General features: G+C 43.4%; 1 protein-coding gene across 9 annotated transcripts in view; it reads right to left on the bottom strand.

Moving 5' to 3' along the window:
* The window catches only part of rgs3a (regulator of G protein signaling 3a), a 189,778-nt gene that overhangs the window by 73,171 nt on the left and 102,064 nt on the right, over positions 1 to 14,543 (bottom strand). For all 9 annotated transcript variants that reach the window (XM_037751901.1, XM_037751903.1, XM_037751902.1 and 6 more), the window contains one exon: positions 7,930 to 8,064. In XM_037751901.1, the coding sequence (XP_037607829.1) occupies positions 7,930 to 8,064 (135 nt within the window). The remainder of the gene's footprint in view (positions 1 to 7,929; positions 8,065 to 14,543) is intronic.

Raw genomic sequence — 14,543 nt, 5'->3', positions numbered from 1 at the left:
GTTGACTCAGCAGTAACAATGGGGCAGAAATTAAGTTAGAAGCACTACCAAAGAAATATTCCCCCATGTCGTATTACTGGAACATTCTCTGAGATGTTTTGAACCTCTTTAATATCTTACTGACTAATGATTGCGGAAAGAGCATGAATCAAGGTGCACATGTTTATCATTATATCTATTAAGAGGACAGATTTTAAGCAGTGGGCTTCCTCCAGTTCTGAAAATTGAAGCCAATGCGGAAGTGCCTTAAACTTGCATTCTTTCTAACAGCCAGCAGGGGGCGACTCCTCTGGTTGCATAAAGAAGTCAGATTCTATAGAAGTCCATGAGAAAATGAGCCTACTTCTCTCTTGATTTATTACCTTAAAAATGAGTTTATGGTCTCAATCGCTAGTTTCAAGTCTTCTTCAATACAGCATGATGTTCATTTAGTAAATTATGGTCCCATTTAGAGTCAAGTAGACCATAAAGCAGGGTATGCTTTAGGGCGTGGCTACCTAGTGATTGACAGGTCGCTACCACAGGGTTGTCCGATCTGGGAGTTGTCCGTGTTTTTGTCTTAGAACTTTAACCCTTTCATAGTGTGTTTTCAGTTCATGAAAGTTGATTGTATCATTTTGGTCGCCTAAAAATGTCTTATTCAGCGTTTGGTTGTAGCTCCACCCTATTGTGTTACTTCTGGTTGCAAAAAGCCAGGATGGCGACAAACTCAAGGCCTCAAAACGGCAGTCCACAAACCGACGGGTGACGTGACGGTGACTATACGTCCACTTCTTACAGAGAGGCGAAGTCCCACCCCTTCCGGTGGACCACCATGGGACCTTATTTCGGTAAAAAACAGAACAGTAGTCACCGGCGAGAAATAAATATTTTGTTGATCCTGTTTGAATTATGCCATGAATCACACATATGATGTTTGTCAATTTAAAAAAATAATTTTGCAAGTCAAGAAAGTCAGTTGTTGTAAAACTCTTGAAGTCAGACTGTGAAAATGAGTAATTAGAAAGACGACACACCCAAAAGTCTCGTAAGTGACGTCTCTCTCGCTGAAGCTATGGCAAGTAGTGTGTTTCGTACTGGGATGAACTCACACGAGCAACGGGTCTGACTCATTCTTTCGCTACCCGGCTGATAAAGATACCAGGAGTCGCTGGATAAAACACATCAGTTAAGATAAGGTTTCATTTAGCTAGCTAGCTAGTGTTGGTGACGTATATTGTGCGAGACAAGAGATGTAGTTCACTGAGCGGTTTCACACAACTAAATGATACTACGAAAAACCTATGACAAACTACGACTTTGTTACCGTGCAAAATTATAGTTTAAATTGACAAACATCATATGTGTGATTCATGGCGCAATTGAAACGGGATCAAAAATATACTTGGTCTGTCTCTCGCCGTATTTTTTCCAAAATAAGGTCTCATGGGGTCCACCAGAAGGAGCAGGACTTCTTTTTTCTATATATAGTTTATGATCCTTTAGTGTGATTTAGATATTCTTATTCATTTTTTTTATGTATTTATCTAATGCAGTGGTTGTCTGTGGAAGAATGTGACCCACATGTGTCTGCACATGTCTATCTATAGGAATGTGCCCTCCTTTCTTTTGCCAAAGTGAAAATACCCAAAGGACCTTTCCCAAGTGAAATGTACAGGACACTTTGTCTTTAAAGGCTCCCCTGCATCACATAGAACACTTCAAAGGCATCTCCCTCATATCTCCTGTACTTGACAAAGCCGATTTGCATATAATTAAACACACTTGGAGTTGACTGAATACAAACTATTTGCCTCTAAGGTACTGTGGAGAAATGCAATCAAAAGTGAACTAATTTGTCTAGATGTAAAATGTTGTGATTAAACGTGTATTCTCTTGCCTTCAGGACACGGGTTCGGGTTTCCATTTAATAAGAGATTACAGTAAAAGGTTCTAATAACTGCACAAAGAAGGTGTACAGGAATAACTCCACAGGGCAGGACATGCACGTCAACCATGTCCACCCTAAACTGGCCAAATCTGAAAACGCTGCGTGACCATAACGTGTGTCCACATAAGCATTTTAACAGCTAAATCTGTTTTTAATCTTATTTCGGTCAGCAAGCAGCAAAACTGAGGCATCTAAGGTTGAGATGTAGATGAATTCACTATTTTATGATCACGCCGTTCAGGCTGTTCTCATATGCCGTTCGTAGCTATACCTATGAAAGTAATGCACTGTAATTCGTATATATCCCACCAAATCAATTTGTATGTAATTCACGTAATTGTGAACCAAGAAGTATAATGGGAGACAAACTCAGCATATAGGGAGAAGGTTGGGGTGGATGGGTGGGTCAAAAAACACTGGACTTTTTCCCAGGAGACCACTGTTCGTTTCCCGTGTGAAACCAGAAATCAACGTTGATTTATTTGTCACGTAACTTACAGGGAAAATTTGCCAATTTTCAACCTTATCTCTACCTATCCGAGTTAGATGTACTGTATAGTGTGAAAAAAGCCTGCAGCATGTTCTCTGTGTCTCTGGGGCACAGCTGCAAAATCTGTTGTTCTTCCGTACCCCAGTGACGTAACTGTGACATACTTTGGATATGGAAGAACTACAAGCTACTTCAGCTTGAACTCTGGTCTCCGCCTGTGGGTAGCCGGGGGGGCACGATGTATGTAGATGCCGCTCCAAAACAGAACTTCCTCGTTCTCTTTGCTTCTGTTGCAAACTAGTTATGTTTCCAACAGCGAAAAAGGCATCCAAAAACATGAGTGTGAGAGGATGTTATGGACGAGGATACATTTTACAGTGTTTTGGCTGACTCGGATATTCAGCCATATTTATTCGAGTATACAGTCGAGGACATGCAGCAGAGAGAGGCCGAGGCAGCGGCTGCCGGCGGCGGCAACGAGCTGCTGCAGTGGGGCAGCTGCTCATCATCGTCGTACATGTAGGCATAGCTGGCAAGGCTCTGCAGCAGGAGAAATCAGCTTTCTCGGTCAATATAGCGCGCACTGGTGAATTTATTTCTTCAGTGGACTACATTCACCATCAGCACTGATTGGACATCCACATAAAAAGGTGGCGAAATTTCCCCAAGTAACGCCACTTCCGGAGTTATGTTAACCCAAACCACAATCTTTTCCTACATCTAACTAAGTAGTGTTGTTTCCTAAACGCACAAAAAAATGACAAAAAATTATAACTTCTCAAGATGTCATAAACGAACCGTTGTATGAGGATACGTTGCACCATTGTATGACCAAAAACATTATTATTACTATATTATATCATATCATATATCATATAGGTTGATGACGAGCTGTGTTGTGTGATTAGCCGTATTGATATTTAAATGCTAAATTTCCAAAGTTATAATCCTGTGCCACTGTGTTAATTGTTCATTTATCTCTCGTCATGTGCTACGTTTGTCTTTTTTTCTCTTCCTGTAAAAAATGTATATATATGTATATGTATGTTTGATGACTCATCTTGACCTCAGGGGCATTACATAAACGTATCCAATACAATGTGATTGGAAGCATCATATAACATTTCAGGTGTGTGATTAGATGTCATTATGCAAAAGAGCGTGGTGGAACATAGATCGTGTCTCCTCCTATGAGACTCACTAGACGGTTTATTTTGCTTTCTTCTGAACGAAAACAGCTGAAGCTTTAATAAACATAATTAATTACCGGTCACAAAAAGCTTTAACACGTGGGCCAAGAAATTTCCTACAAGGATCATTGCACGACTTAAATACCAATTGAAATGGGAAAAGCAATCAATCAGGGTGTTTTTTTGTTTTTCTTTACCATGTCTATACTGATCAATACGCTGGTTCGGTCAATAAAGAACAATAGAGTTTGGGAATTGACTTATGTGATTTAGCTTGCTTTCCAAGCTGTTTTGTTATTGAACGTATTGAACACTGCAGTGTGTGTAAACGTGTTCATTCATCCAGCCGGGTGCACCTAATTGATACTGATCACGGGAGGAAACAGGCAAGGAAAGCGACACGTACAATGCCCATTGTGTTGCTGTTGAAAGCTACAACATTTGTACGCACATTCCTGCAGGAAAACACTGGAGCAGTAAAATATTGTTTGGAAACTCAAGCATTTTATCTTTGAAACAATGTTTAAATCTGTTAAATTATTGGGGGAAATTTCATAAAGTTCACCCTAAAGTAGTTCAAATATAGGAGGATATTCAAATACGGGCCAAGTTCTGGGTCATATACATTTCTGTGTAATCAGGTCTCACCCTTACCCTGGGCAAATATACATAAACACATATACAGTGTACATGGATACACACACACACATGCAGAGAGAGAAAGGCATGAAAGACTGTCAGCTTGTCCCTCGCTCTTTCTCTCTTTCATGTGCTGATGAAATGAACCCCTAATGTACAACAGGTGTGGCATCTCCACACAAGGCTATTTATCCCTTTTAATCACCTCGCAGCTAAACTGAAATGAACTGGGTTGGACTGCTTTGAAATGAATGACGTCACTGCTGTTCATCAAAAATGAAAGAAAAAAAAAAAAGCATTTGAATAATCTGCTAAAATCCATACAATTAAATGCACATTACACACATGATTATATCACATCTTCACAGCTCTGAATACTGCTCCACATGAATAGATCTATTTGGTCAGATTAACTCACACAGTTTTTTGCAAAAAATGTCCCCTATAGGCATTAGAGAACCTGACAGGAAAATAAAAATGATATATATGATTGAGTAGATTTCCCTAGGTAACGCCAAATTGGGCCACAGTCATCTCATTCACTGCTCCCCAGCAGCCACCCTCTTAATCAGGGCACTGGAGTGAGCCCAGTGAGCACTTAAAGATCAGTTACAGTCCATCCTTAACACCACCACTGTGCTACATTATGAGTAAGGGATTAAACTCAATTTGATTTGATCCATTTTAATGCTTCCGAAAAGTATAACAGGTCTACAAATGTGATTTTTTTTTTCCCCAGAAGGAATAAGCAGCTGAAACTAAGAATCATGTTTTCGTTAGCTTAGAATGAGCCCTTCATATCTACATAGGGAGCGGGTCCTCTCCACGGAATCCACCATGTTGCTCCGTCATGTTTCTACAGTAGCCCGGTACGGACAAACCAAACACTGGCTATACAGCAACAGCCTTTTGCGTTTTCACGTTACCTGAATGCCACCGTAGTTCTCCGGCATGCTTGTGAAACTGCCGTAACGTGAGGCGCAGAGTGCAAAACCGTGGTACCGCCAGCCGCCGCCTGACTTCCGTTGCACTTAAAGTAGTGTTATTATCGTGAGGATGTCCTCTGAGCGAGACGAACGGCGTTACCACCGTTTTGCACTTGGCGGCTCACGTTACCTCAGTTTTTGAAAGGGAGGAGTGAGCGGAGGGGTACTCAGTTGGTTGCAATCTGCAACCACACCACTAGATGCCGCCAAATCCTACACACTGTACACGGTCACTCGTGGTGAAGGACCTACAGAGAATTATCACCCAACTCTGCAGTTTCCCATAGCTCTATGGAGCATTCAGCATCTGTCTGATCTGTAAATTCACTGTGCTGGTTCACTCTCATCGCATTATTTTTGGTCGTAGAAGGCAACTATTTTCAGCAAAAAAAAGCTAAAAAAAATTCTGCCCGGCACCAAATAGCAGACAAAGTTAGTGACTACATAGTGGAGCATTTAGCAGCTAAAGTAGGGATGTCATGAGAACCTATACTTCGGTACCAAGTCGATGCCAAAATTCTAAAAACGTGACGGTACTCTTTTTCAACAGTACCGAAGGTACCGTACGATGCCTGTAATCAGGATCCGAAATTAACAAGCGCCAAATGCGGGTGGATTTTCCGTTTGGCGAGTAACTCTCTGAAGGCTTCTGTCTTCTGCTCTCTGTGTGTCGGAGTTATACACACACAACAGAGCCATCGAGATGTTGGGTTTGTTTACTTTTTCAGAGATCCTTTATTTAGTTCTTTGAGAAAAGGATTCACTCGATGAGGAAATTGCTGAACTGAAAAACTGATCAGAGATCCTTTATTGATTTGTTTGAGAAGAGGATTCACTTGTGGGGGAAAAAACTGAACTGAACTGAATTTCTATCTTTTGTTGTTTATTGCTAAATCTCTGAAAAGTGGTGTTTTTTTTTTATTGTCATCAAAATATAACATTAGCATTTTAAAATAAATATTTAATGGTCTAATGGTCTGTTACCGTGTCTGAATTTAAACTACTGCTTGCAATCTGAGGAAATATATATAGAGAGTGTGTTTGTGTGTGAGTGTACGTGTACAGCCTCTGCTGTTTTCTTATAGTCATTGAGCTATACCTGAGGAATAAACTCTCATAATTTTCCTTTTTTTTTTTTTTTACCGTGGTATCGAATTGGGTATCGACAATCGTGGAAATTCACTAGTATTGGTAACGACTACTAGATTTCTGGTATCGTGACATCCCTAAGCTAAGGAGCCAGATATTTCCATCAGGGGTTGGTAGAGACCATAGACTGTATATCAGAAGTGGACGTGGTCACTGTGAGGTCACCCATTGGTTTGCGGACTGCTGCTTTGAAGCTTTGAGTTCGGCATTTTGACAGTCGTCATCTTGGTTTTTGGCCGTCGCCATCTTGATGCGACACGTGAGGGTGGAGCTAAGTGCAAACGAACAATGAATAAGACATTTTTAGGTGACCAAAAAGGTTATAATTAACCTTCATGAACTGAAAACACACTGTGAAAGGGTTTAAAGTTCTATGACGAAAACACTGACAACTCCCAGACCAGACAATGCTGTGGTGGCGACCTGTCAATCACAAGGTAGCCACGCCCTAAAGCTTCCCCTGCTTTATGGTCTATTTAACTCTAAATGGGACCATAATTCACTAAATGAACATCATGCTGTATTGAAGAAGACTTGAAACTAGCGATCAAGACCATAAACTCATGTTTACAATGTTTACTGAGGTAATAAATCAAGTGAGAAGTAGGCTCATTTTCTCATAGACTTCTATAGAATCAGACTTCTTTTTGCAACCAGAGGAGTCGCCCCCTGCTGGCTGTTAGAAAGAATGCAAGTTTAAGGCACTTCCACATTGGTTTCACTTTTCAGAACCAGAGGTTGCCCCACTGGTAGGGACCAAAGAGGGAGATACAAGGAGAGTGAATATTGGACTTAAATTCATCAGGTAAGCAAAAACATGATGCTCGGTATCTGCTGGATGTGTAAATAAGCGACTGTTTGCTAACATGTAAGCACATTTATTTTAAAGGAAAACTGCTCAGTACTTTGTACTGTGAGATGGAAGCTGAACATAAACACAAATATCTCAGTGAAAAGACAAAATAGAGCAGTTGCCTTTCCAACCTCAGATCACACTGAAGAATCTGAGTTTCTGTCTCAATATGTAGTTTTTATACATCGCTGCTGTCACCACATCACAGGTCAACTGGCACACTGAGAAAATACTTGCGATCCTCAGGACTCAGCGTTTCAAATGATCACAAAAAATACAAATCACAAGGCAAAGCTTAGTTAATATACGGTATATGAAGTGCAGTAACAGAAACCTTCTTTTACTCAAAAATATCTCTCTTTTGGCTTAACTGAACAGAGCCAAGCAGGGCTTAAATTGCACTGAGTTGACACTCCACTAAAGCGGTGCAACTATTCAAATCCAGCTAGATAAAAGGCGGCATTAAACTTGCCCAAAGAAATGTAAGAGCTTAGTGGGAAATCATGCCGATGGTAATGGTAATGTGAGGTGCAGGAGAGTGTGTGTATGCTTGGAAGTGTGTGGTGTTCACGGGGTGTCTGTGATGCACAAATATATGCATTCCCATGTGTTCAAGTGTTCTCTGATTCATCTTTGGCACAAAGGAAATTGGAAATGCTCCTACAGTAGATGTGCGTGTCCATGTGGCATACCTGTTCGAAATGCGGATAGGAAGGCTCCCTCCTGTGAGGCTGGAGCTGCTTGTCAATGTTGTCCTTCAGGCACTGACACACACGCCGCTTCTGGTCTGCTGAATAGGCTTCCAGGCTGAGCAGGCAGTCACACTTCTAGAGACAGAGAAGGGAGAGAGAGAGAGAGAGAGGGAGAGGAGCAAGAGGGGTGGAGGAAGAGACAGCAGGCAATTAGGCATCTACTGTCAGAGGAGTGAAGAAGAAGAAGTGTCCCCTGATCTTTGGATAGAGGAAGGGTTCAAGATGGGTAGAGCAAGAGAGCACAAATTAGAGGATTACACTGTACTGTATGTAAAAGACTCAAAGTCTTTAACCTTAAGACTAGAGCTACCTGTGTGTGTGTGTGTGCAGTACAGTATCAGAGGTGTGGTACTGGATGTGCCACGTGCTTGTCATTGTCTGCATGTTTTATCTGAGACTTCTCTTTTTTGCACATCCTGAACTTTGTTTTCATGACACCACAGGCTGTAAAGTGGCGCTGGGTAGCAGAAACGCCAGCATTAGTGAAATTAGATAATGGCTAGCATCCACTTCGGGCAGAATTTGATATGCTGACAAAATGATTACGTGACCGATACGGCACAATGCCACTCCTAAAAGAGTACAAATCAATACACACCCTGTCGGGAAATACACAAGGATAAATATTTTACAAGCAGCGGTTAAGGTAGACTTGGCAGAGCTTGGGCAATTAGCTTTTCACTCAAAAAAGGACAAAAACATCGCTCAGCTGACTCTCTAGGACATCCAGAATCTGTGTTTGAACTCACTGATGTCCAGATTAAATCTCTAATAGTGTAATGGCCCTGTTTGTTTCTTTTTTGGTCACGATCCCAGCAATGCACTCTTGATAAAAGACAGATCTCATGAATCTTTTATACACACAAATCCTAATTTGGCTTCCGAGAAGACCTCTTAAAAGGTTTAAAGAGGAGGGTTAACGGGAGTATAATGTCTAGGATATGAACATATTGTGTCAGTTAGTGTCATTTTGTTTGTCTCTGCAGTGACAGCAATGTTTACATCTGTTTACACACCTTTTACAACAGAAACAGATTAGCGTTTGAGCTTCGGTGGAAATACTGAATGTAGTAAATGCCTCCTTGTTTCATCTCCTCACACATATAGACTCATATAATTCAGTGCACACAGGTACAGCATGTTTCTGACATGACAATCCACGGCTATAGTCCGAATTATAGGATCACCTAATTGCATTTTCTATCCACACATAAAATATATTGTTCTCCGGGTACCAACTATCAAATCACTGCCCAGTCATTTGTGCACTCAAACACCCATCAGCTCCTCTCATCCACCTTCGCCGCCAAATTCAGTTGAAGAATAGTTTTCATTATTCCGTAACGTTTCTGATTAAGGTGTAAAATGAAAGGAACCTTTTGTGCTCAACTGCAATTTCTTTTTCTATTTCTCCGCTTTCCAATTCGATCATTTCCATCTACCTCGGTTGTTCTGCTTCCGGCGGTGTCGGGGAAAAAAACATTTGTATCCTGACATTTTTGGGCACGGGTCAGGCTATAAATAGGATTTTTTCCATTTTGTGCAAGTCTTCCGAGATTGACTGGAATCCTTCGGGCTTCCCCTTGACGCTCACTGCCCTGGTCAGTGGTGAATCATGATGCTAGTTTATTTGCCTGTTTCCTGGCTGCATGGGCTACTGCGTGCCGTGTTGTGTTGCCATCCCTCGGACTATCTGTCGCTTTTAATGTCACTCAATGTCCTGGTGAAGATGGGGATGCTGCTGTTGTAGGGTCTAGTGGCACAGAGTGTTTGCTGGTTTAAGCCTGTGTCAGTTAGTGATGCTAATGCAGGATAAAAAGGCATTTGAAGGCTGCATTAATGGTAGCAATGTCAAGGCTGTTTTGCCTTGATGTATTATAAAATGCACTGCATACAGTACAAGGCACAGTTGTGTACAATGGAAAGTGTTGAATATTAAAGGGACTGTATGTAACTTTTTATATGTATAAATATTTTTCTATTGCCAATGTGTGAACAAGTTGTAACCTAACCTAAAAAATTAGACCTTCTGTGTTTCCTCTATAGACTGCTTTTTATGGGAAGGACTTGGGCCGGTGTCAGCTCAGACTCCACAGAAGCACAAAAAACAAAGTTATATCTTGTGAAGCCCGTCTTGCAAAACAGGAATGTGACCGACGTCGAGGAAAACTAATGTTGTATGAGCGTGTGTATACGTTAAAGTCAGTGGTGAAGCAAAAGACAGCCAGCGGTGGTGGCGAAACAAGCGAGCAGCAGAGAGAAAAAGAGTTCGTTTAGCTTTGAGAATATCTAGTGAATGTACAGTGGAATTTGCTGTTTGTGCAGAAATAAATGCTGCAGCTCCTCCAGACCAACAGAGGTTTTCCCATGTCTTGTTTCCCTGCTGCTGAGTGAAGTGACGGGGGTTAAAACTGAGTAACGTTATTGACTCCGGCCCAGGAGACCAAGTGTATGAAGCAAGAAAAGTTAACACTACTATCAACGTCGGCTGGGCCTTCGATTCGTGGAGGGACCTTTGTTTGGTAAGCTAACATTACTGCCAGGCATGTGAAACAAAGAGTGATGTTGTGGTTTTAGCTGGCTAATGTGCCTAACGTTAATCAACATGATACCTGTCAGTTATGTTCAGTCTTGCGTGTGTCGCCTCACTGTTTTGACCGATGCTCGCTCGCGTCTACGTAGTGCGAGGACAACCGCGAGCGCGAGTAACAGGACGCTGACTGCAGTCGACTTAACGGCCACAGGTCTCACTGTTAACAAGCAATTTCTGATTCTTCCATAGAGTCTCTTTAAGGAGAAGGGGAACAGAATATTTTGTTGCCGAGTCATTCAGAAGAAATACAAAAGAGGTACGGTAAGAGACAGAAAAAAATAACGATGAAGAAATAAAGTCAAAATTGGAGAAATGAAGAGACAAAAACGAGATAGAGAAGCAGGATGGATAAGAAAAGCCTTTATGAAACTGAGCCTGACCGTTTTCAATTGCACCACGAGATGATGAAATAGCAGCTTTTTCAGAGCGGACAGAAATCAATGCTGATGTTCTTTGATATCCATCATTTTGACTGAATCTGAGTCTATAAGGGTGCAGCAGAGGCCCGTAATACTTGGAGCGCATGCACACACACGCACACACTGACTTCAATGTAAACAACTAGCCCACAGGAGAACCGTCATGATATTGCTGTCAGTGAAAATCTCATAATTCTATCTCAGGTTATTTTCCTTCGGGTCAGGAAAGGTCAGCAAAAACTCTTCAGATCCCCCCCCCGTGGGTAAAGTGGAGATTGCACGATCATCGAGCTGTAAAGCTTCCTGTATCCCTCGGCTCCTGGGAAGGTGACGTTTTGAGGATAGATTATTGCTCACTTGAAATGTAAGGCTATGATCACAAAGGATGTGGAGCTCTATGTATGGCAATTTTCGTCGGCCCACCACTTTGGTCCAATTTGTAATATCTCAACAACTATTTGATGGATTGCCATAAGTTGTTTAACAAACATTAATGATCCACAGAGGATGAATCCTAATGACTTTGGTGATCCTCTGACTTTTCCTCTAGCATCAGCAGCAGGACAATTTTTTCAATCATCCAGTGAAATATCTCAAAATGGACTGGATGGATTGGCAGGAAATTGGGTAAAGACATTTATGGTTCCAAGATGATCCGAATGACCTCTGCTAATACCCCGACTTTTGCTCTATAGCTTCATCATCACGTTAATGATGAAATGAAAGGATTTTGCTAAAGGCATTAGCTTGCTAACTAATTGACATCACTTGATTTCATGGTTGCCTAGAGACAGCGAAGCAACACTAGCCTACTTATGCAGACACCAAATTGAGGTGGAGCAGTGTGCAATCTGAATTTATAAAAAAAAATGACACATGGTCACAACCCAAGCCAACTAACCTTCAATCATGTAATGCTAATGACGCCCGTTAATGCCAGAGATGTAACACACGTGCGACCCAACACCTCCCAACACACACACACACACATCTGCCAATATTCCATAGAAATGATAACGTGATTCAGTTCTCAATATGATTTCTCTGTTTCTCTGTCTTCCGTATCCTTCGAGCTTCAGTTTATACAGTAATTATTTGGGATGAGTAATACTGTAAAAATAATGCTCAGGTTTTCCAGAAAACATTGCCTCATATGGACAGGTTTATCCAGGCATCTCCCCACTGTCCCACATTAGACAAACATTACACTTGTTTTGGTTGCTAGGCGCCGACGCGAGTGGCAGCCTGTCTTAGTAGCTCTCCGTGTTTCTACTTTCTTTGTCTTCTTTTTTGCTACTTTTTCGTTACTTTTAACTTTCTACTGCGCTTAGTTTTTGTCAGTGATAGTATACTGCACACTTTATGTATATAGTTTCCTTTTTCACAGCCGTCTTATTTAGTTATTATATTTAGTTAGCCTGACAAACGGACATGATCGGACAACGGACGGTGTATTCATTTGAAGCGCTCCTCGCCTTTCGGGACCGAGTAGCAGCGCCACCGAAGGATTTACCTGCTGAGATACGGCGACACAGACGGGGATCAAGAGGTGATCGTGAGGGGGAGGAGGGAGAAGGAGAGGAGGAGATTTAAACCCGTCCTGCCTTCAGTGATCATGGGCAATGTGAGATCTCTGGCAAACAAGACGGACGAGCTAGCAGCCCTGGTGAAAGACCAACGGGAATACCGAGAGTCCAGTGTGCTGTGCTTTACGGAGACATGGTTGAAGGGGATTATACCAGACTGCTTAGTGAAACCGGAAGGCTTCACGGTGGTGCGAGCTGACAGAGACAAACAGAGCGGTAAACAGAAAGGCGGAGGGCTTGCTGTCTTTGTGAACTCCAAATGGTGTAATCCCAGACACATTACCGTAAAGGAGCGCATCTGTACCCCGGACATGGAGCTGCTGGCTGTGAGTTTGAGGCCATATTATCTGCCTCGAGAGTTCTCACACTGCATCATAGTTACTGTTTACATTCAACCGGTTGCTGTGGAGGCGCAGGCGAGTGACGTCATCCACTCCACCGTCGCGGGATTACAGACGAGGCACCCCAGCGCATTCATCATTGTAAACGGTGATTTTAATCATGTGAAGGTCTCCAGAGCCCTGTCGAACTTCACCCAGTATGTGACCTGTAACACCAGACACAATAAGACCCTGGACCTGCTGTATGCCAACATTAAGGAGGCATACAGCGCCACTGTTCTCCCCCCCCCCTTGGCGGTTCAGACCACAACCTCATCAGGCTTGTGCCAACATACAAGCCTGTTGTCAGGAGGCAGCCCGCCACCACCAGGACTGTTCAACAGTGGTCAGTGGAAGTTGAGGAGGAGCTGAGGGAGTGTTACAGGTCAACAGACTGGGAGTTGTTTGACAGGGTCCACGGCGAGGACATCGATGGACTCTCCCACTGCATTACAGACTACATTAGGTTCTGTGAGGAGAGCATCGTACCCACCAAAAAGGTACGCTGCTTTCCTAACAACAAGCCCTGGATCAATGGGGACATTAAAGCCCTGTTGAACAGGAAGAAGAGGGCGTTCATGGCCGGGGACATTGAGGGGGCCAAGGTTGTCCAGAAGGAGCTGAAGAAGGAGCTGAGGGCGGCCAAGGACACCTACAAAGACAGACTGGAGGGGAGACTACAGGCCGACAGCTCCAGGGAGGTGTGGGGGGGGTTCAGGAAGATAACTGGCTACAAACAGCCGAGCCCTGGTGTTGAGGGGACCCAGGAACATGCAAATGAGCTAAACCTGTTTTTCAACCAACCCCCATGAGCTCAGCAGGACAGCCTGGGTCCTCACTCACCAACACCAGTGCCCCCCCTCCACACCTCTCCTTCCCCTCCTCCTCCCCCCCCCTTCCACACCTCTCCTCCTCCCCCCAGCACCCATCCCCAGGAGGCAGCAGCAGCTTGCCCCCCCCATACCTACCCTGAGGAGCACATCCACAGCATGTCCTTTGCACCTGGAGACATTGCAACATCCACCCTGATCATCACAAGGGGCCAGGTGAGGAAGCAGCTCTCAAAGATCAGCGTGAACAAGGCCAGGGGACCAGACAACATCAACCCCAGGGTGCTCAAGGTGTGTGCTGGGGAGCTGGCAGCAGCGTTCCAGCACCTCTTCAGCCTCTCCCTGAGGCTGAAGAAGGTTCCCCAGCTCTGGAAGACCTCCTGCATCGTCCCGGTGGCCAAGAAGGGACACCCCAGCACCCCCAATGACTACAGGCCAGTTGCTCTGACGTCACACGTCATGAAGATCTTTGAGAGACTGGTTCTGCAGCACCTGAAGCCCCTTGTGAGCGACTTCCGGGACCCCCTGCAGTTTGCATACCAGGAAAACATCGGTGTGGATGATCCCATCACCTACATGCTCCACAGAGCCTACACTCACCTGGAGAGGCCGCACAGCTCTGTAAGAATATTGTTCTTTGACTTCTCCAGTGCCTTCAACACCATCCTGCCACTCCGGCTAGCTGAGAAGCTCTCAGTGATGCAGGTAGATCATGGCCTGGTGGCCTGGATTACGGACTACCTCAC

Source organism: Sebastes umbrosus, chromosome 19 (genome assembly GCF_015220745.1).
Source record: "Sebastes umbrosus isolate fSebUmb1 chromosome 19, fSebUmb1.pri, whole genome shotgun sequence".
Taxonomy (NCBI): Eukaryota; Metazoa; Chordata; class Actinopteri; order Perciformes; family Sebastidae; genus Sebastes; species Sebastes umbrosus.
Note: the sequence above shows the minus strand (reverse complement) of the source record. Positions and strands in the feature narration are given on the sequence as shown.